The sequence below is a fragment of the Myxine glutinosa genome, chromosome 5 (genome assembly GCF_964187855.1).
Source record: "Myxine glutinosa chromosome 5, kmMyxGlut1.1, whole genome shotgun sequence".
NCBI classification, from domain to species: Eukaryota; Metazoa; Chordata; class Myxini; order Myxiniformes; family Myxinidae; genus Myxine; species Myxine glutinosa.
In genome coordinates this window covers 199,040,622-199,062,206 of record NC_136265.1, presented here as the reverse complement: position 1 = coordinate 199,062,206, position 21,585 = coordinate 199,040,622, and the positions used below count along the sequence as shown (strand labels likewise).

The 21,585-nt window shown below is 41.2% G+C and overlaps 1 protein-coding gene across 1 annotated transcript in view; it reads right to left on the bottom strand.

Moving 5' to 3' along the window:
- LOC137428270 (protein kinase C epsilon type-like) overlaps positions 1 to 21,585 on the bottom strand; it is a 391,842-nt gene that overhangs the window by 226,340 nt on the left and 143,917 nt on the right. The window contains exons 3-5 of the mRNA XM_078779348.1: positions 14,977 to 15,139; positions 5,070 to 5,104; positions 4,905 to 4,987 (exon numbers count right to left, since the gene is read on the bottom strand). Of these exons, the coding sequence (XP_078635474.1) occupies positions 4,905 to 4,987; positions 5,070 to 5,104; positions 14,977 to 15,139 (281 nt within the window). The remainder of the gene's footprint in view (positions 1 to 4,904; positions 4,988 to 5,069; positions 5,105 to 14,976; positions 15,140 to 21,585) is intronic.

Sequence of the window (21,585 nt, the reverse complement as noted above, 5' to 3'; positions counted from 1 at the left end):
GCAATTTTTAACGGTGTCAAAATACTGAATGGATGGCAATTTTTAACAGTGTCAAAATACTGAATGGATGGCAATTTTTAACGGTGTCAAAATACTGAATGGATGGCAATTTTTAACTGTGTCAAAATACTGAATGGATGGCAATTTTTAACGGTGTCAAAATATTGAATGGATGGCAATTTTTAACGGTGTCAAAATACTGAATGGATGGCAATTTTTAATGGCGTCAAAAATACTGAATGAATAACAACTTTTAACGGTGTCAAAAAAGAATGAATGGATAACAATTTTTAACGGTGTCAAAATATTGAATGAATAACAATTTTTAACGGTGTCAAAATACTGAATGAATAACAATTTTTAACGGTGTCAAAAATACTGAATGGATGGCAATTTTTAACGGCGTCAAAAATACTGAATGGATGGCAATTTTTAACGGACTCAAAATACTGAATGGATGGCAATTTTTAACGGCATCAAAAATACTGAATGAATAACAACTTTTAATGGTGTCAAAAATACTGAATGAATAACAATTTTTAAAGGCGTCAAAAATATTGAATGAATAACAACTTTTAATGGTGTCAAAAAATACTGAATGAATAACAATTTTTAACGGCGTCAAAAATACCGAATGGATGGCAATTTTTAACAGCGCCAAAAATACTAAATGGATGGCGAGTTTTAATGCTGTCAAATACTGAATGGATGGCAAGTTTTAACGGTGTCAAAATACTGAATGGATGGCAATTTTTAACGGTGTCAAAATACTGAATGGATGGCAATTTTTAACGGTGTCAAAATACTGAATGGATGGCAATTTTTAATGGTGTCAAAATACTGAATGGATGGCAATTTTTAACGGTGTCAAAATACTGAATGGATGGCAATTTTTAACGGTGTCAAAATACTGAATGGATGGCAATTTTTAACGGTGTCAAAATACTGAATGGATGGCAATTTTTAACGGTGTCAAAATACTGAATGGATGGCAATTTTTAATGGTGTCAAAATACTGAATGGGTGGCAATTTTTAATGGTGTCAAAATACTGAATGGATGGCAATTTTTAACGGTGTCAAAATACTGAATGGATGGCAATTTTTAACGGCGTCAAAATACTGAATGGATGTCAGGCAATTTTTAATGTTGTCAAAATACTGAATGGATGGCAATTTTTAACGGTGTCAAAATACTGAATGGATGGCAATTTTTAACGGTGTCAAAATACTGAATGGATGGCAATTTTTAACGGTGTCAAAATACTGAATGGATGGGAATTTTTAATGGTGTCAAAATACTGAATGGATGGCAATTTTTAATGGTGTCAAAATACTGAATGGATGGCAATTTTTAATGGTGTCAAAATACTGAATGGATGGCAATTTTTAACGGTGTCAAAATACTGAATGGATGGCAATTTTTAATGGTATCAAAATACTGAATGGATGGCAATTTTTAACGGCGTCAAAAATACTGAATGGATGTCAGGCAATTTTTAATGGTGTCAAAATAATGAATGGATTGCAATTTAAGTGACAAATTATGGAACGCTTGTAAATTTGAATCGAGAACACTATTTTCTTTGCTGTTCTGTGAGAATGCAATGATAATGGAGAGACAGAGATAATCAGACAGAAACCGATCGACAAGTCGAGGAGAGTGCCACAGGTCAGTATTATGAAACATCAGTCAAAAAGACAGTTCATTATGGTTACAAGGGATTGCAAAAAATAAAAACAAAACTTTTCAAAATAAAACATTAATCATTTGCCAGTCTTGGATGACAGGTTAAAAATGATTTTTCTCCCTTTAGCAATCAATCTTTTGACACAAGACTCATAGAGTCAAACACTGTGACATATTGTGACAAATGGGGATGAAACCATATACATACATACTGTACAACTGTACAGACATGCATCTAACAGGATTAGTCACAGATGCAATTTACGAAGACCTCACTTAACAAGGGGCTTTAGAGGCAGAGCAGAAAGGATGTAAGAGAGAATGCTATGGAACTATAGACCATTTTTATAAAAGGCCACAGTCGAAAATTGCAAGCTTTGCAAAATCAACTTATCCACAGCCTGGATATATTACAAAAAAGGCTTTGATAACGTCCCACATTCATGGATGTGGGAAGTATACAAAGTATACAAAGGCTTGGCAAGTGGCTTGGCTTGGCAAGTATACAAAGTTAACCCCCAAATAGTCACACTGATTGAGAAAGCAATGACACTCTGGAATACAACGCTCATACTACCACATTTGGAAGAAAAAGAAAAAAAACGAAAAAAAAAACTGATGTTAAATGAAACTTAACTAGCCTGATGAAAAATAAAAAGTTAAATAGAAAGTAAAAGACTATTGTTGGAAGAATGGTATTGGTATCAACAAGGCAGTGCCGCACAACCAATACCAATAATACTACCACATTTGGAAGGAAAGATTGAAATATAAGGGTAAAGGTATGACCTGGTATCATACAAGGTGACAGCCTATCCCTTCTCGCGTTTTGTCTGGCTCTGGACCCACTGAGTGAGTAACCTCATCAATGAACATAATGAGGATATTCTAATGAAATTTGGTCTTGACAATTGTGCCAAAAGTACATGTCTATGTGGTAAAGCATACATACATACAATTACTTTCACTCTCGACATACATATGGTGATGGTAAACCTGGTGTGTCAGTATCATAATCAATCCAAAGGAAAAGTGTGTAATTACAGTGCATTCTGAAAGTATTCAGACCCCTTCACTTTTTTCACATTTTGTTATGTTGCAGCCTCAGGCTGAAATCGTTTAAATTCATTTTTTCCCTCATCAATCTACACTCAATACCCCATAATGACAAATAGAAAACGGGATTTTAGAAAGTTTTGCAGATTTATTAAAAAGAAAAAACGGAAATATCACATTCACATAAGTATTCAGACCCTTAACTCAGTACTTAGTTGAAGCACCTTTGGCAGCGATTACAGCATCGAGTCTTCTTGGGTATGACGCGACAAGCTTTGCACACCTGGATTTGGGGATTTTCTGCCATTCTTCTCTGCAGATCCTCTCAAGCTCTGTCAGGTTGGATGGGGACCGTTGGTGGACAGCCATTTTCAGGTCTCTCCAGAGATGTTCGATTGGGTTCAAGTCAGGGCTCTGGCTGGGCCACTCAAGGACCTTCACATAGTTGTCCCTAAGCCACTCCTGCGTTGTCTTGGCTGTGTGCTCAGGGTCATTGTCCTGTTGGAAGGTGAACCTTCGGCCCAGTCTGAAGTCCTGAGCGCTCTGTTTCAGGTTTTCATTAAGGATATCTCTGTACTTTGCTCTGTTCATTGTTGCCTCAACCCTGACCAGTCCCCCAGTCCCTGCTGCTGAAAAACACCCCCACAGCATGATGCTGCCACCACCATACTTCACCGTTGGGATGGTATTGGGCAGGTGATGAGTAGTGCCTGGTTTCCTCCAGACATGACGCTTAGAATTGAGGCCAAACAGTTCAATCTTGGTTTCATCAGACCACAGAATCTTGTTTCTCACAGTCTGAGAGTCCTTTAGGTTCTTTTTTGCAAACTCCAAGCGGGCTTTCATGTGTCTTTCACTGAGGAGAGGCTTCAGTCTGGCCACTCTGCCATAACGTCCAGATCGGTGGAGTGTTGCAGTGATGGTTGTCCTTCTGGAAGTTTCTTCCATCTCCACATTGGATCTCTGGAGCTCAGCCAGAGTGACCATCGGGTTCTTAGTCACTTCTCTTACCAAGGCCCTTCTCCCCCGATTGCTCAGTTTGGCCGGGCGGAAAGCTCTAGGAAGAGTCCTGGTTGTTCCAAACTTTTTCCATTTAATAATTATGGAGGCCACTGTGCTCTTGGGAACCTTCAATGCAGCAGAGATTTTTTTGTAGGCTTCCCCAGATCTGTGCCTCGACACAATCCTGTCTCTGAGCTCTGCAGGCAGTTTCTTCGACCTCATGGCTTGGTTTTTGGTCTGACATGCATTGTCAGCTGTGAGACCTTATATAGACAGGTGTGTGCCTTAACCAAATAATGTCCAATCAATTTAATTTACCACAGGTGGACTCCAATCAAGGTGTAGAAACATCTCAAAGATGATCAGCAGAAATGGGAGGCACCTGAGCTAAATTTCAAGTGTCATAGCAAAGGGTATGAATACTTATGTCGATGTGATATTTCAGTTTTTTCTTTTTAGTAAATTTGCAAAACTTTCTAAAATCCTGTTTTCTCTTTGTCATTATGGGGTATTGAGTGTAGATTGATGAGGGAAAAAAAGAATTTAAACGATTTCAGCATAAGGCTGCAACATAACAAAATGTGAAAAAAGTGAAGGGGTCTCAATACTTTCTGAATGCACTGTACATCACAACTAACTGGAGGACAATGTTGGCCTTACAACTTTCTCAGCAAGACAAATTTAACTAGCCTGATGAAAAATAAAAAGTTAAATAGAAAGTAAAAGACTATTGTTGGAAGAATGGTATTGGTATCAACAAGGCAGTGCCGCACAACCAATACCAAGCCCAATGGACAGCACTCACAAAGAGAAGAATTTGATTGAGCAGCAAAAATTAAATAAAAACAGAGAAATTCTATATTGACAGATTGTTTGCTCTGTCGATAAATAAAGAGAGGACTAGGATGCAATCTTTTGCAGACACCTTTCACCAAGAGATGGATTATTGTAGTCAAAAGCAGGATACGAGAATCATCGTACAACAGTCAAAAGCACGAAATTAAACCATTAAATTTGCATCACAATTTGGCACAAGAAGTGTTCGGCTGATGACTTTTGTGCTGACATGTTAATGATAAATTTTGAGCTGCATTTCAGGTGCTCCAATTATGTCTGATGGTTTAAAATGAAAAAAAACAAAATAGCCCTGATCCTTACCTCATCCACAGTCTCCTTCTTCATACCTGGGCATTTGGTGATTAATTGCTGGTGGCATCTTTTGTGTACCACACACGTGCACACTGTGGAACACAGCAACATAAATGAGCATACAAAAAGGAATGAGATCGCAAATTATAAATATATTAATCGGTGATAATTTACCTTGGCACTGGTAACCTTGCTTTCCCAAAACACCCCTGGAAATAGAAAAATAATTTTATTAAGTATTTTCATAGTCGGTTATTATATTTGTCAACCATCATGATATGGATCATGTGTGGATATAACCATAACATGGATTGTGAGCAGAATATAGAATACAAGTATAAACACCTGTCAAAAACGACAGGTTGGAACAGTTTATTTGATGGTGAGGCCTTCGTGAGCATGCCAAAGTCTGAAGCCTCGGCCTAGTATCAGGTGTGTTTATATCTTTATTTATTAGATATCACACGGATATAAATGAACACTGGTTTTACTATGCCTGCGTGCAGCGAATTTCACCTCGTATTTGTTATTTTTTTGAAAAAGGTTCTGTGCACCGCCCTTGAGGCGCGGTTTGCAAGCCACCATCTACAATTCCAATCGAAGAGACATAATTACTGTGGTGTCCCGGGGTTAAGACTCCTGGGTGACGGATGAATGAAACGAGCTTAAACTCCGAGGTGTATGCCCGAACTTAGCGGGATTATTTCTGGCGCGTGCGGGAAAGACCTGAAGCCTTATCTGATCGGGAATACATGGGGTTAATCCGAACCGACAGAACAAAGAAACGAAACAAGACACACGTAAAATTCAACAAATATAAATTTCTTTACAGTAATGTAAAAGACAATGAAAGGTGAGTTAACTAAAATTTATAGGTTGAGGATCCTCCACTCCGATTCGTATACAGACAAGGGAATGATAAAAGAAAACAAGTCAGGAGACGACGATGGTTCACGAGCGAGCGGTATTCAATGACAAAGGACGGACTATAACCGAAACAGGCCGGACAGGCCAGGCCCGGAAATGTCAAAACGAAGGTTACTGACCTTGAAATGAGATAGAAAATAATGTATAATCAGTTATGAGGTTATTTAGCTGCACAATACCGAAAATTCGGTTAGATTCCGACAACTTTGAAACTTTGACCTTTGTGACCTCCAAAGGTCAAAGATTCTGAAATTTGTTGGAAAACTTGTATTTCATGATGTATGTGATAATATAAGATTATGTACGACATTTCACCCTATCAGAAAGCGAACAATGTAATAAAACCATCAAAAATCGACTTTTCTAAATTTCGTGACCTTGTGACCTTGACCTTGGGGCGAAAATGAAAAATCGAGCTCCGTGGGGCTAGACACATGAAATGGGCCTAACCAAATACCGAAACCCCTGTCAGATTCCACCAACTCCCTCGGAGAAGATGTAGCTTGAACTAGATTACCCCCTAAAAAGACATCTTTTTTGGGCGTGGCTCCGCCCACAATGGGCGCAATACGCCCACTCTAGGCACAACACAACTAGATCATGATATCAACCTCCCACCCAAGTTTCATCAAGATCGGATGATATCATCGGGTAGTTATGCTGAGGACAGACAGACAGACAGACAGATAGACAGACACACACCCATGACGAATATAGTGGTCACTCTGTTTGATAACTCGTGAACCAATAAGATGATGTTGGTCGTGCAGCCACTTAGCTCTGGTTGCAACACAGGACTTGGTGGTCGTCGCCTCGAACCACCGCACGGGAAATGCACAAATGGTGTAGAGATGCTTTTTCGTCACACCCCACCGTGAGGTAATCCGTCAAGCGGCCCTCCTTCGCTAACAATGCACCGATGATCTCTCCGGCGCACACAGACGAGCGCCCGTCGTCCTCCCACGCAAAACAGCCAAGTGACCCCCTCGATTAAGACCAGGACAAGACCAAAAGGCAACCGCAGCAGTTCTCTTCGAAAGCCAGCACAGAAGAGAAATGCGACCGCCTCCAACAAATGCCAGGAACAGAAGAGAATGCGACGACCTTCAACGAAAGCCAGCGCCAGAAAAAACAAAATGGCGAGACGGTTTATTTTTGCTCTCCTAGCTCTCGAATGTTCCACCGCTGACGTCACACTCTGTCCAACCACCGAGCTCTGTTCATCACTCCATGGCTTCTTAACCAGTCACGAAGCTCGAGGCGTGGTCTCCCAGTCACGAGTCATTGGGGGGTGGAGTCTAATCTCTGTTCCGGAATGTTCGGATGACCTCAGGGTTTACTTGTCAATTGGCAAATGTGCTGGTTTCTGTCGGGCTTGTGTGGTTGTGGCATGTTGTGGTTGTGGCAATGTTGTGGCAATGTGCCGATTGCATGGCTGGGTGAGTGAATTTTATAAGAATAAAGGGAACAATCACAGGGGGCCAATTACACCCTGGGGTTTATTAATCTTATTCCCTGGAACTAGTTAACACAAACGCCATGCCCCTTATGGCGACATGCAAACACTTTAAACCTGAACATTCACCCTGCTTATGTACATCGAGATGGGTTTCTTCTTCTTCGCGTCACACAGTCCATACTAAAACGTACACATTCTGAATTTCCTAAGGTATTCCATGCCTACCCCCACAAACGTAAAATTACTCTTTTAATGAAAATGTTTTGAGAGTTTGTTTTATCTTCAAAAATAGACTGTAGTGAACACACATTCGTGTTGAAAGATCGGCCTTTAAAACCTACCCTTATGAAGGGGGACAGACATCTGTACAAACTGAATTTGTGTTTTATATGGAAGATGGAATAAAATGATTGTTAGAAAAGAAAGTAGCTTTTTGGAATTTTATTTATAGCAATGTCAAACTTTATTTAATTCGATTAGAGTTAAGGACACAGACTGTATATGCCAGTAGTATATTTCTAACTCAAAAATGAAAAAAAAGAAGAAGATATATATATCGGGAAAAACAACCCTTTCTGCAGATGAGAATATGGAGGCGAAATGTTAATCTAATCGTGGTTTATTAATGGTGTCAAATCATTGGCATACAACAGTCCACTATTGATTTTGGCAAATCTCAGCTATTGCCTTTGGTTTTATTAGTTAATTTTTTTGGAAATCTGATAATATTTACTGCATTTTGAAATGAACAGTGATGAATATGACATTTTGCTTATTCCTCATTACTAGGACATTTTGGCTTATTTGGAATCAATGGGACATTTGTCACAATGTTTACGACAAAAAGCAGCGTGCTTAAATAATAGTACTGTGATAGGACGTGACAGCAGTTCTTGGGTATATAAATCTGCAGGGAGCTGATCCAGAGATTGACACTACAAGTGTAGTGTCACTGGTATACACTACACAATCTACTACACACTACACTAGTCACAAGTATACACTACAAGTGTATACAAGTATAGCTCAGGCTAAGCTATACTGCTGGGCTTGTGAAATATAACAATGTTAAAGTTTTAACTTCACAGATACAGACAGCGGGATAGCAGAAAAATTTGTGGTTTGCTGCTTGTGGTGACGTTATAATAGTGTGATGACACAAAAAATTATTCCACAATCTTTTCCAAGCAATTTCTGTTGAATGAAAATGTTATTTTGAGAGATATAGGAAAACCTATTGCTTAAAATTTCTTGAGCCAATAGAAAATGTGACAGGTGAACAGTGGGCTCGCTTTCACGAAATCCCGCAAATAACCAAAATCTCCACTGGTAAGTCTATCGAGGCCCAGTTAATTATAGAATTGCATATGACAGATGTTTAGATCACCAATGAAGCTAGACATGCTCACAAATCATGTGCCTTGTTGAGATACGTCAACCCCAATGCATCCTGAGCAGCACTCATGATATCAAGTATCATAACACTCATGGCACTTAATCCTCTTCTCAAACTCAAATTAATTCCAATGATTGCAAAAGCAGAGAAAAGTTAAACTGTCAGTAAAATTGTCATTTCCATCTCTTGAAATGATCATGCTCGTTTAGTTTGCCGGGGTTGACAGCTCCGCCTTTACTCCTCACAAGTCCGATCGAGTCCCTTCCCTGGATTTTACAATTGTACACAATCACAGATAAGCATACCAGAATCACAACATACCAGATACCAATACCAAACATACAAATTGTCAATCACAACATACCAGATACCAATACCAAACTTACAAATTGTCAATCACAACATACCAGATACCAATAGCAAACATACAAATTGTCAATCACAACATACCAGATACCAATACCAAACTTACAAATTGTCAATCACAACATACCAGATACCAATACCAAACTTACAAATTGTCAATCACAACATACCAGATACCAATAGCAAACATACAAATTGTCAATCACAACACACCAGATACCAATACCAAACTTACAAATTGTCAATCACAACACACCAGATACCAATACCAAACTTACAAATTGTCAATCACAACATACCAGATACCAATACCAAACATACAAATTGTCAATCACAACATACCAGATACCAATACCAAACTTACAAATTGTCAATCACAGCATACCAGATACCAATACCAAACTTACAAATTGTCAATCACAGCATACGAGATAGCAATAAAAACAGACAAATAGTCAATCACAGCATACCAGATACCAATACCAAACATACAAATTGTCAATCACAACATATGAGATACCAATAAAAAACATACAAATTGTCAATCACAGCATATCAGATACCAATACCAAACATACAAATTGTCAATCACAGCATACCAGACACCAATACCAAACTTACAAATTGTCAATCACAGCATATCAGATACCAATAAAAAACATACAAATTGTCAATCACAACATACGAGATACCAATAAAAAACATACAAATTGTCAATCACAGCATACCAGATACCAATACCAAACATACAAATTGTCAATCACAACATACCAGATACCAATACCAAACTTAAAAATTGTCAATCACAGCATACCAGATACCAATACAAAACATACAAATTGTCAATCACAACATACCAGATACCAATACCAAACATACAAATTGTCAATCACAACATACCAGATACCAATACCAAACTTACAAATTGTCAATCACAACATACCAGATACCAATACCAAACTTACAAATTGTCAATCACAGCATACCAGATACCAATAGCAAACATACAAATTGTCAATCACAACATACCAGATACCAATAGCAAACATACAAATTATCAATCACAACATACCAGATACCAATACCAAACATACAAATAGCCAATCACAGCATACCAGATACCAATACAAAACATACAAATTGTCAATCACAACATACCAGATACCAATACAAAACTTACAAATTGTCAATCACAACATACCAGATACCAATACCAAACATACAAATTGTCAATCACAGCATACCAGATACCAATACCGAACATACAAATTGTCAATCACAGCATACCAGAACCAATACCAAACATACAAATTGTCAATCACAGCATACCAGGTACCAATACCAAACATACAAATTGTCAATCACAGCATATCAGATACCAAAACCAAACATACAAATTGTCAATCACAACATACCAGATACCAATACCAAACATACAAATTGTCAATCACAGCATACCAGATACCAATACAAAAACATACAAATTGTCAATCACAGCATACCAGATACCAATACCAAACATACAAATTGTCAATCACAGCATACCAGATACCAATACCAAACATACAAATTCTCAATCACAGCATACCAGATACCAATACCAAACATACAAATTGTCAATCACAGCATATCAGATACCAATACCAAACATACAAATTGTCAATCACAGCATACCAGATACCAATACCAAACATACAAATTGTCAATCACAACATACCAGATACCAATATCAAACTTACAAATTGTCAATCACAACATACCTGATACCAATAGCAAACATACAAATTGTCAATCACAACACACCAGATACCAATACCAAACTTACAAATTGTCAATCACAACATACCAGATACCAATAGCAAACATACAAATTGTCAATCACAACACACCAGATACCAATACCAAACTTACAAATTGTCAATCACAACATACCAGATACCAATACCGAACATACAAATTGTCAATCACAGCATATCAGATACCAATACCAAACATACAAATTGTCAATCAGAACATATCAGATACCAATACCAAACATACAAATTGTCAATCACAGCATACCAGATACCAATACAAAAACATACAAATTGTCAATCACAGCATACGAGATACCAATACCAAACATACAAATTGTCAATCACAGCATACCAGATACCAATACCAAACATACAAATTGTCAATCACAGCATACCAGATACCAATACCAAACATACAAATTGCCAATCACAGCATACCAGATACCAATACCGAACATACAAATTGTCAATCACAGCATATCAGATACCAATACCAAACATACAAATTGTCAATCACAGCATACCAGATACCAATACCAAACATACAAATTGTAAATCACAGCATACCAGATACCAATACCAAACATACAAATTGTCAATCACAGCATATCAGATACCAATACCAAACATACAAATTGTGAATCACAGCATACCAGATACCAATACCGAACATACAAATTGTCAATCACAGAATACCAGATACCAATAACGAACATACAAATTGTAAATCACAGCATATCAGATACCAATACCAAACATACAAATTGTTAATCACAGCATATCAGATACCAATACCAAACATACAAATTGTCAATCACAGCATATCAGATACCAATACCAAACATACAAATTGTCAATCACAGCATATCAGATACCAATACCAAACATACAAATTGTTAATCACAGCATATCAGATACCAATACCAAACATACAAATTGTCAATCACAGCATACCAGATACCAATACCAAACATACAAATTGTCAATCACAGCATACCAGATACCAATACCAAACATACAAATTGTCAATCACAGCATACCAGATACCAATACCAAACATACAATTTATCAATCACAGCATACCAGATACCATTACCAAACATACAAATTGTCAATCACAGCATACCAGATACCAATACCAAACATAAAAATTGTCAATCACAACATACCAGATACCAATACCAAACATACAAATTGTCAATCACAGCATACCAGATACCAATACCAAACATACAAATTGTCAATCACAACATATCAGATACCAATACCAAACATACAAATTGTCAATCACAACATATCAGATACCAATACCAAACATACAAATTGTCAATCACAGCATACCAGATACCAATACCAAACATACAAATTGTCAATCACAGCATATCAGATACCAATACCAAACATACAAATTGTCAATCACAACATATCAGATACCAATACCAAACATACAAATTGTCAATCACAGCATACCAGATACCAATACCAAACATACAAATTGTCAATCACAGCATACCAGATACCAATACCAAACATACAAATTGTCAATCGCAGCATATCAGATACCAATATGAAACATACAAATTGTCAATCACAACATACCATATACCAATTCCAAACATACAAATTGTCAATCACAACATATCAGATACCAATACCAAACATACAAATTGTCAATCACAGCATATCAGATACCAATACCAAACATACAAATTGTCAATCACAGCATATCAGATACCAATACCAAACATACAAATTGTCAATCACAGCATATCAGATACCAATACCAAACATACAAATTGTCAATCACAGCATATCAGATACCAATATCAAACATACAAATTGGCAATCACAGCATATCAGATACCAATACCAAACATACAAATTGTCAATCACAGCATTTCAGATACCAATACCAAACATACAAATTGTCAATCACAGCATATCAGATACCAATACCAAACATACACATTGTCAATCACAGCATATCAGATACCAATACCAAACATACAAATTGTCAATCACAGCATTTCAGATACCAATACCAAACATACAAATTGTCAATCACAGCATATCAGATACCAATACCAAACATACAAATTGTCAATCACAGCATATCAGATACCAATACCAAACATACACATTGTCAATCACAGCATACCAGATACCAATACCAAACATACAAATTGTCAATCACAGCATACCAGATACCAATACCAAACATACAAATTGTCAATCACAGCATACCAGATACCAATACCGAACATACAAATTGTCAATCACAGCATACCAGAACCAATACCAAACATACAAATTGTCAATCACAGCATACCAGGTACCAATACCAAACATACAAATTGTCAATCACAGCATATCAGATACCAAAACCAAACATACAAATTGTCAATCACAACATACCAGATACCAATACCAAACATACAAATTGTCAATCACAGCATACCAGATACCAATACAAAAACATACAAATTGTCAATCACAGCATACCAGATACCAATACCAAACATACAAATTGTCAATCACAGCATACCAGATACCAATACCAAACATACAAATTCTCAATCACAGCATACCAGATACCAATACCAAACATACAAATTGTCAATCACAGCATATCAGATACCAATACCAAACATACAAATTGTCAATCACAGCATACCAGATACCAATACCAAACATACAAATTGTCAATCACAACATACCAGATACCAATATCAAACTTACAAATTGTCAATCACAACATACCTGATACCAATAGCAAACATACAAATTGTCAATCACAACACACCAGATACCAATACCAAACTTACAAATTGTCAATCACAACATACCAGATACCAATAGCAAACATACAAATTGTCAATCACAACACACCAGATACCAATACCAAACTTACAAATTGTCAATCACAGCATATCAGATACCAATACCAAACATACAAATTGTCAATCAGAACATATCAGATACCAATACCAAACATACAAATTGTCAATCACAGCATACCAGATACCAATACAAAAACATACAAATTGTCAATCAGAACATATCAGATACCAATACCAAACATACAAGTTGTCAATCACAGCATACCAGATACCAATACCAAACATACAAATTGTCAATCACAGCATACCAGATACCAATACCAAACATACAAATTGTCAATCACAGCATACCAGATACCAATACCAAACATACAAATTGTCAATCACAGCATACCAGATACCAATACCAAACATACAAATTGTCAATCACAGCATACCAGATACCAATACCAAACATACAAATTGTCAATCACAGCATACCAGATACCAATACCAAACATACAAATTGTCAATCACAGCATTTCAGATACCAATACCAAACATACAAATTGTCAATCACAGCATTTCAGATACCAATACCAAACATACAAATTGTCAATCACAGCATATCAGATACCAATACCAAACATACAAATTGTCAATCACAGCATATCAGATACCAATACCAAACATACAAATTGTCAATCACAGCATTTCAGATACCAATACCAAACATACAAATTGTCAATCACAGCATATCAGATACCAATACCAAACATACAAATTGTCAATCACAACATATCAGATACCAATACCAAACATGCAAATTGTCAATCACAACATATCAGATACCAATACCAAACATACAAATTGTCAATCACAGCATATCAGATACCAATACCAAACATACAAATTGTCAATCACAGCATTTCAGATACCAATACCAAACATACAAATTGTCAATCACAGCATATCAGATACCAATACCAAACATGCAAATTGTCAATCACAACATATCAGATACCAATACCAAACATACAAATTGTCAATCACAGCATATCAGATACCAACACCAAACATACAAATTGTCAATCACAGCATTTCAGATACCAATACCAAACATACAAATTGTCAATCACAGCATATCAGATACCAATACCAAACATACAAATTGGCAATCACAGCATATCAGATACCAATACCAAACATACAAATTGTCAATCACAGCATATCAGATACCAATACCAAACATACAAATTGTCAATCACAGCATACCAGATACCAATACCAAACATACAAATTGTCAATCACAGCATACCAGATAAAATCTCGGCAGTGCGAGCAATACGTCGGCTGCCTCAGGTACGTGGCCATTAGCTTGTGCCCATTGACTTGGTGCACCCTCCTGCGCACAGCACCCTGCCGCTTGCGTGGCAGTACACGTTCTTTGAACACACGACCATCTTCTACGTCCTTCATACCTATGTGAAGCAAAGGGTGAAAAGTACAATGGCCTCTTCGAAACACATTTATACAGTGGCTTTCTTTTTGAGGAAAGCAACCCATATTAACGTGTTTGCTGCAACAAAACCAGCAATGGTAGAATTATGAAAATGGAACCAAAGTGGGCACCCACCCGAAGGTGCATAACCACATGATCCACATGGTTTCCCAGAAGCCTGCAGGCCACGACGGTGCAGTGAGCATGAGGCCTAGCCTGGCAGGATGTAGACATTGGGTCCGGCCACAGGTGTGATATCACCCGGGCCCCACGGGGGTCTGGCGGCATTGTGGGTCGACCTCGGTCGGTCAGGGTTGTGCTTGGGTGGTAGTCTTTGGCCAGTGGGGTGGGTCAACCGCATAGACATATGTGTTTGAGTCCCACTCACCAGATAACCAATCAGAGCATCTGTGGAAAGTTATGGTGTTAAATTTAAATAATTGGAAAAGATTGACAAAGGTCTGGAGAGGCCACATAGCTTTCCACAGATAGTCCACCACAATTTAATGGGTTCTCAGTTTGGGAGGACAGCTCTGCGTTTAATTGGCATGTTGAAATGAGAAGAATGGCTGCAGCAGACGATGCTGGTATTGAACGAGCTCCCTCATGTTTCATTGCATGAGGTGAAATTTACCTTTCCTCATTGGCAAGACTCCAAAATCTTCTGGGAAATTCTGGGATTTTTTGGGGAAGAATTTACCTCTTCTGGGAAGAATTTACCTTCACCAAAATCTTCGCCAAACCCAGGCATGCATTGCTTTGGAGATATAGAGGCGAGTCGGGGAATTTGTTGGAGAATGGGCAGGAGTGGCCATGAGGGGCAGCACGTGGACAGAGTGAAAGGGTTAAAATGTGATTATATGGATTATGTGTGTTGAGGGTGTAAATAATTTTCACTGACGATTGTGTTTATATTCTGAATGCCGTTTAGCATGTATGTAGGTAATGTCAGGAAGGAACACACATGTAGCATGTACTGCATGTGTCGGTAAAAATGGATGGCAGCTGTGGAGAGAACATTACATGTCACAACGTGGTTGTAACAAAGTTGATACAAATTGGCGTCAGGCCTGCTTAATTCCTTTGATATGTGGTTTCTTAGCTAAACTAGATTGGCACTCGGTAGAGAGCATACCGCCACCAGGTTGAACAGTTTACGTTTTCTATCCACTGATAGGCCGGATCTCGATTCGGACCTGAGCCAAAATCGAATCGGCTTGTTCTTGTCACTTCCCCAACTCACACATCAAGTTTTGTCATAATTCGTCCACAACTTTTTGTGATATCATGCTATATATCCTTTTTGGAATATATCAGTCAATGGTGAAGAATCATTTAAAAAATAAATAATTATCTGATCCGGATCTGAATTCGACTCTTTACCAAAATGTAATTGTTTCCTCCTTGTCACAGACCCAACCTGTCCACCATATTTTGTCTGAATCCGTCCTCAACTTTTTGAGATATCTTGATTTTTATAGTTTTTTGCCCTATCTCCCAATGGTGAAGAATCACTTTAAAATTCTCAGATACAGATCCGGATCTTCAGCAAAATCTAATAATTTCGTCCTTGCCACACACCAAAACTCTCCACCAAATTTCGTCTAAATCCATCCACAACTTTTTGAGATATCTTGTTCACAGACAAATAGACAAACAGCGGTGAAAACATAACCTCCATCCACCTTAGATGGCGGAGGCAAAGAGCTCAATGTGTTAGATACAATTGGCTACCTTATCTGAAAATCAAACCCTCCGTGGTGGGGTCCCACAGTGTACCTCTGATTTTTGGCTCAAATTAATGATGCAACGACTCGGCTCGATAACTGTGCTCATATCGAAGCCCTTATATAAATAAGTATGTTGATGACATGACACTTATTGAGAATTCAAGGGGCAGGCAACCTAATGTGAGAGTACAAATCCGTCTTCCCCCCTCCTCCCCGCCGTCCCGTGCCTCCTCGCCCTAAGCCCACTCCCTCCCACAGATCTCCCGATGTCCCTGTTCTCTGCTGTTGTACTTGTGTGCTTCCCTCTCTCTCCCCATCTTGTCTCCCGCTCCGTTTATTGTTTGTTTTGTGTGTCTGTTTATTTTTTTTGTGATTGATGTTAGCTCTTACATGAGCCTCGATCTTGTATACAAAAAAATAATAATAATAATAAAATCTGCCTTGAATGTTTTTACTCAATATGCAATTAAAAATAACATGAAGTTGAATACTGATAAGTGTGCCCCTTATTTAAGTTTTTTCATGAAACAACCACTGCCAAGGCCTCCTTACTATCCAAACTACAGAACTGCAGAGGGTTGATCATATGTAACTATTGAGTATTATTATTAGCCCCCGTTGGACTTAGTCCGAGACGGCGGCTTATGGATTGGGTCTCACCCATCCGTCCATCTGCAACCATATATCGGAGATGTATGGACTGATTTTGTTCAAACTTGCCAAAAAGACAACCCATGATGATATTGTAGTGAAATCGTATTCATACTGAACCCGGGGTGATGCTCGCTGCTCGTTGACACCGCTAGGGGCGCGACTATAAGACCTGCTGCTGCGGACGGTGCTCCGAGACTTCTCCTGTGACACGTTACATCTGGTAGACTCGCTAACGGTACGCCAGCATAGAATATCAAGCTTGCTTGCATTGAATGTTATGAATGGTCCCATGTGATGCCACATCTTATGCTTATTGCATTTCCTGCATTACAGGATGATGTCATGATCTAAATGGAATTAAACCACCAGTTGGACTAAAGTTGTGTGGACCTGATTGGTTTTCCACAACACTTAATTCCATTTAGTCTACCGACATGGCGGCGGGCAACAAGACGCTGGCGGTTGCCATATTCTGCGCCGACCCGCAAGCCCCGGATGGTGGATTGCAACTGAAGCACTGGCTCAGAACGTTGGAGCATCATTTCGAGGAGCCTGAGTGAGACCGAGCCGACGGCTGCCGCGAAGCTAGCAACGCTTCATTCAAAAATCGACTACAAGGTGTACAATTCCATCGCTCAATTCGCGACGTACGACCTCTCGATCGCGGAGCTCAAACGGCTGTACATAAAGGAAAAGAGCCCGGTGTATGCACGATATTTGCTGCTAACGCGACGTCAGCAACCCAACGAGCCGATGGACCACTACGCCCAGGAGCTCCAGCAGCTCTTGCTGGACAGCATCAGGGAGCCACGGACTCCCGCGCAGTCTCAGGATGATCTTCTTTGAGACGCCTATATTGCAGGGGTCTCCTCCCAGGAACTAAGGCTCAAGCTCCTGGAGAAGACCGACCTGACCTTCGCTACGGCTCTCGAGCAAGGGAAAGTATACACCGAAGCGCGGATGCAATCGAACACCTATGATCGCACGCGCCTCTTGGCGGGAACTACGCTACACGCACGGCCGGAGAGTGCTACCGCCGAGGACGCGGACCTGCTCGCGGAACTCCGGGATGCTCCGGAGGACGACCCAGTCCTGACGGCTGCCGCTACGGCCAGACCCAAGGCCTTACGCGGGGGCCGCCTGCTTTTTCTGTGGGGGGCCACGTCATTCCCGGCCCGTGTGTCCGGCTCGGGACGCAATGTCATTTGTGCTCGCAAAAGGGACATTACGCGAAAGTGTGCAGGAAAACCGCACGCGGCTCGCGGCCGCGCGCGACCTTGAATGGGCTCATTGCGGAGCCTACGAGCCGAGCCCGAAACCCGGCGCCTTACCCGGCTTCGAAGGGCAGGGCCCCTCTCTGCGGGCCCCTGGGCGCTCAGACGACCTTGGCGGGCGTCACCGGACAGCCACCACAGTCTCATCCTCAATCGGGCACGAAGTACGCGTCCTTGACCAGACTCCGGGCCACGCAAGGGGCTTTGGAGCCTCGCCAAGCCTCAACGGTACGTTCTCCTCGTGTTGTTCATGAGCTAACAGTGGCCCTCACTCCGGAAAAGGCGATTTCGAATACTACGGAGGCCTTTTTCTGCCAAAAGTGTCAAAAGGCGTTTTCAAATACTACGGAGGCCTTTTCCCGTCAAAATTGTCAGATTTTGAATCGCGAAACACCGGAATGCAAGGGAAAGCCCTCTGATGGCATTAATGGATTCCCCATGGACAACGAATACTCCGGCCACGACCGCAAAACTGCTGCTGGCATAGGATCCACCCGCGAGGCTCGTCCGACCCATTCGGGGGGTTCAGTCCCACTCCCAGCAGGCTCGTCCGTCCTGGCTCAAGCCCTTGTTCCCCTCATGGTCGAAGGCCATTGTGTTCGGGCCTTGGTGGATACAGGGTCTACGGATAGTTTTATCGACCAGCGACTAGTGCTCAGGCATGGATGGCGGGTCTGGAGGTCTACGAGACGGATCTTCATGGCTTCCCAGGGGCTTCGACTCAGCACGAAGGGGGAATGCCGATTGAAACTCGTGCTAAAGGGACGGGTTTTTCCTGATGTGCACCTTATGGTTTTACCTGCTTTATGTGCTGATATTCTGTTAGGACACGATTTTCTTAAGCTGCATGGACGTCTGGTAATGGAGTTTGGTGGGCCTGACACGCTTGTTGTGGGGGCGGACGCGCTTGCGGTGTGCGCCCTAGCGCAAATGGACATCCAGCCGCTTTCGCTGTTCCCCAATCTAACCTCCGACTGTACCCCTGTCGCGGTAAAATCACGGCGCTACTCTCGCGCAGACATGCAATTCATTGCGGACGAAACGGCTCAGCTCTTGAAAGACGGTATCATAGAACCTAGCAGGTCGCCGTGGCGAGCCCAGGTCTTGGTGGTGCGACGCGAGGCCCACCGCAGACGCATGGTAATCGACTATTCCCAAACGATTAACCGCTTTACACAGCTGGATGCCTACCCCCCTCCGGGGATGGACGCGCTGGTGCAACAGGTGTCCCAGTATTCGGTCTATAGCACTCTCGATCTCCGTAGTGCGTACCATCAGATCCCTATCTCTAGGGCGGATCGTATCTATACCGCTTTTGAGTCGGGGCAGCGGTTGTACCAATTTACTCGATTGCCTTTTGGGGTAACGAACGGGGTCTCTTGTTTCCAGAGGGCCATGGATGACCTCATTGCGAGGGAGCACTTAACCGATGTTTTCGTCTACCTAGACAATCTTACGGTTTGTGGATATGACCAAGGGCACCATGATGCTAATCTGAAGCGCTTCCTTGAGGTCGCGCAGAGGTATCACTTAACTATGAACGAGGATAAGTGCCAATACTCCCTACGCAAGATAGATCTTCTGGGGTACACTGTGACCCATGGCTCTGTCGCTCCAGATAAGGAGCGTCTGCGACCTTTGCTCGACATGGCCCCTCCCTGTGATCGGGCGTCCCTGAAGCGCTCCCTCGGGCTATTCGCCCATTACTCCAAATGGGTACAAAATTTCTCCGCGAAACTTCGCCCCCTCGTGGCCTGCGACACCTTCCCACTGAGTCCGGCCGCATTGGCGGCCTTTGAAGGCCTTAAGGCCGACATCGCCCGTGCCGCCGTGGCGACAATCGACGAGAGCGGATCTTTCGTCCTCGAAAGTGATGCCTCGGATCAGGCCATCGCGGCGACCCTCTCCCAAGGAGGGCGTCCGGTGGCTTTCTTTTCACGGACTCTTACCACCGCTGAGCGGAGACACTCGTCCGTCGAAAAGGAAGCGTATGCGATCGTCGAGTCTATTCGGCGATGGCGCCCGTACTTACTCGGGCGGTGCTTCAAAATCATCACGGACCAGCAAAGTGTTGCGTTCATGTATGACACCTTACACGCCCAGCGCATTAAGAATGAGAAAATCACTCGCTGGCGTATCGAACTCGCCGACTTCTGTTACACCATCAAATACCGCCCGGGGAAGGATAACCGGGCCGCCGATGCCTTATCGTGACCGGCTACATGCGCGGGTATCACCTCTTTGGAGGGCCTACGTGTGCTGCATGCCACTGCGGGCCATCCGGGCGTAACGCGTTTCGCTCATTTTGTGCGGCGTGGCAATCTCCCATACTCGATTGACGATATCCGCCGTATCTGTCGCGACTGCGCTATATGCGCGGAAATCAAACCGCGTTTCTATAACCCACCCATGGGGACTCTGGTTAAGGCTACGAGGCCGTGGGAACGCTTGGCGATGGATTTCAAGGGCCCATTGCCGGTGTCGAGCAGCTCTCGCTATCTGCTCACTATCGTCGATGAGTACTCGCGATTCCCCTTTGCTTATACGTGTGTGGACATGACTGCTGCCACGGTGATGCGATGCTTACAGAACTTGTTCTCAATGTTCGGGTACCCGGCCTATGTCCATACCGACCGAGGTGCGGTCTTCTTGTCTCAGGAGGTGCGCGGCTATCTGCTCCAAAATAACATTGCTTCTAGTTACACCACGCCGTACAGACCCCAGGCCAATGGGCAGATCGAACGCTTCAACGGGATTATCTGGAGGGC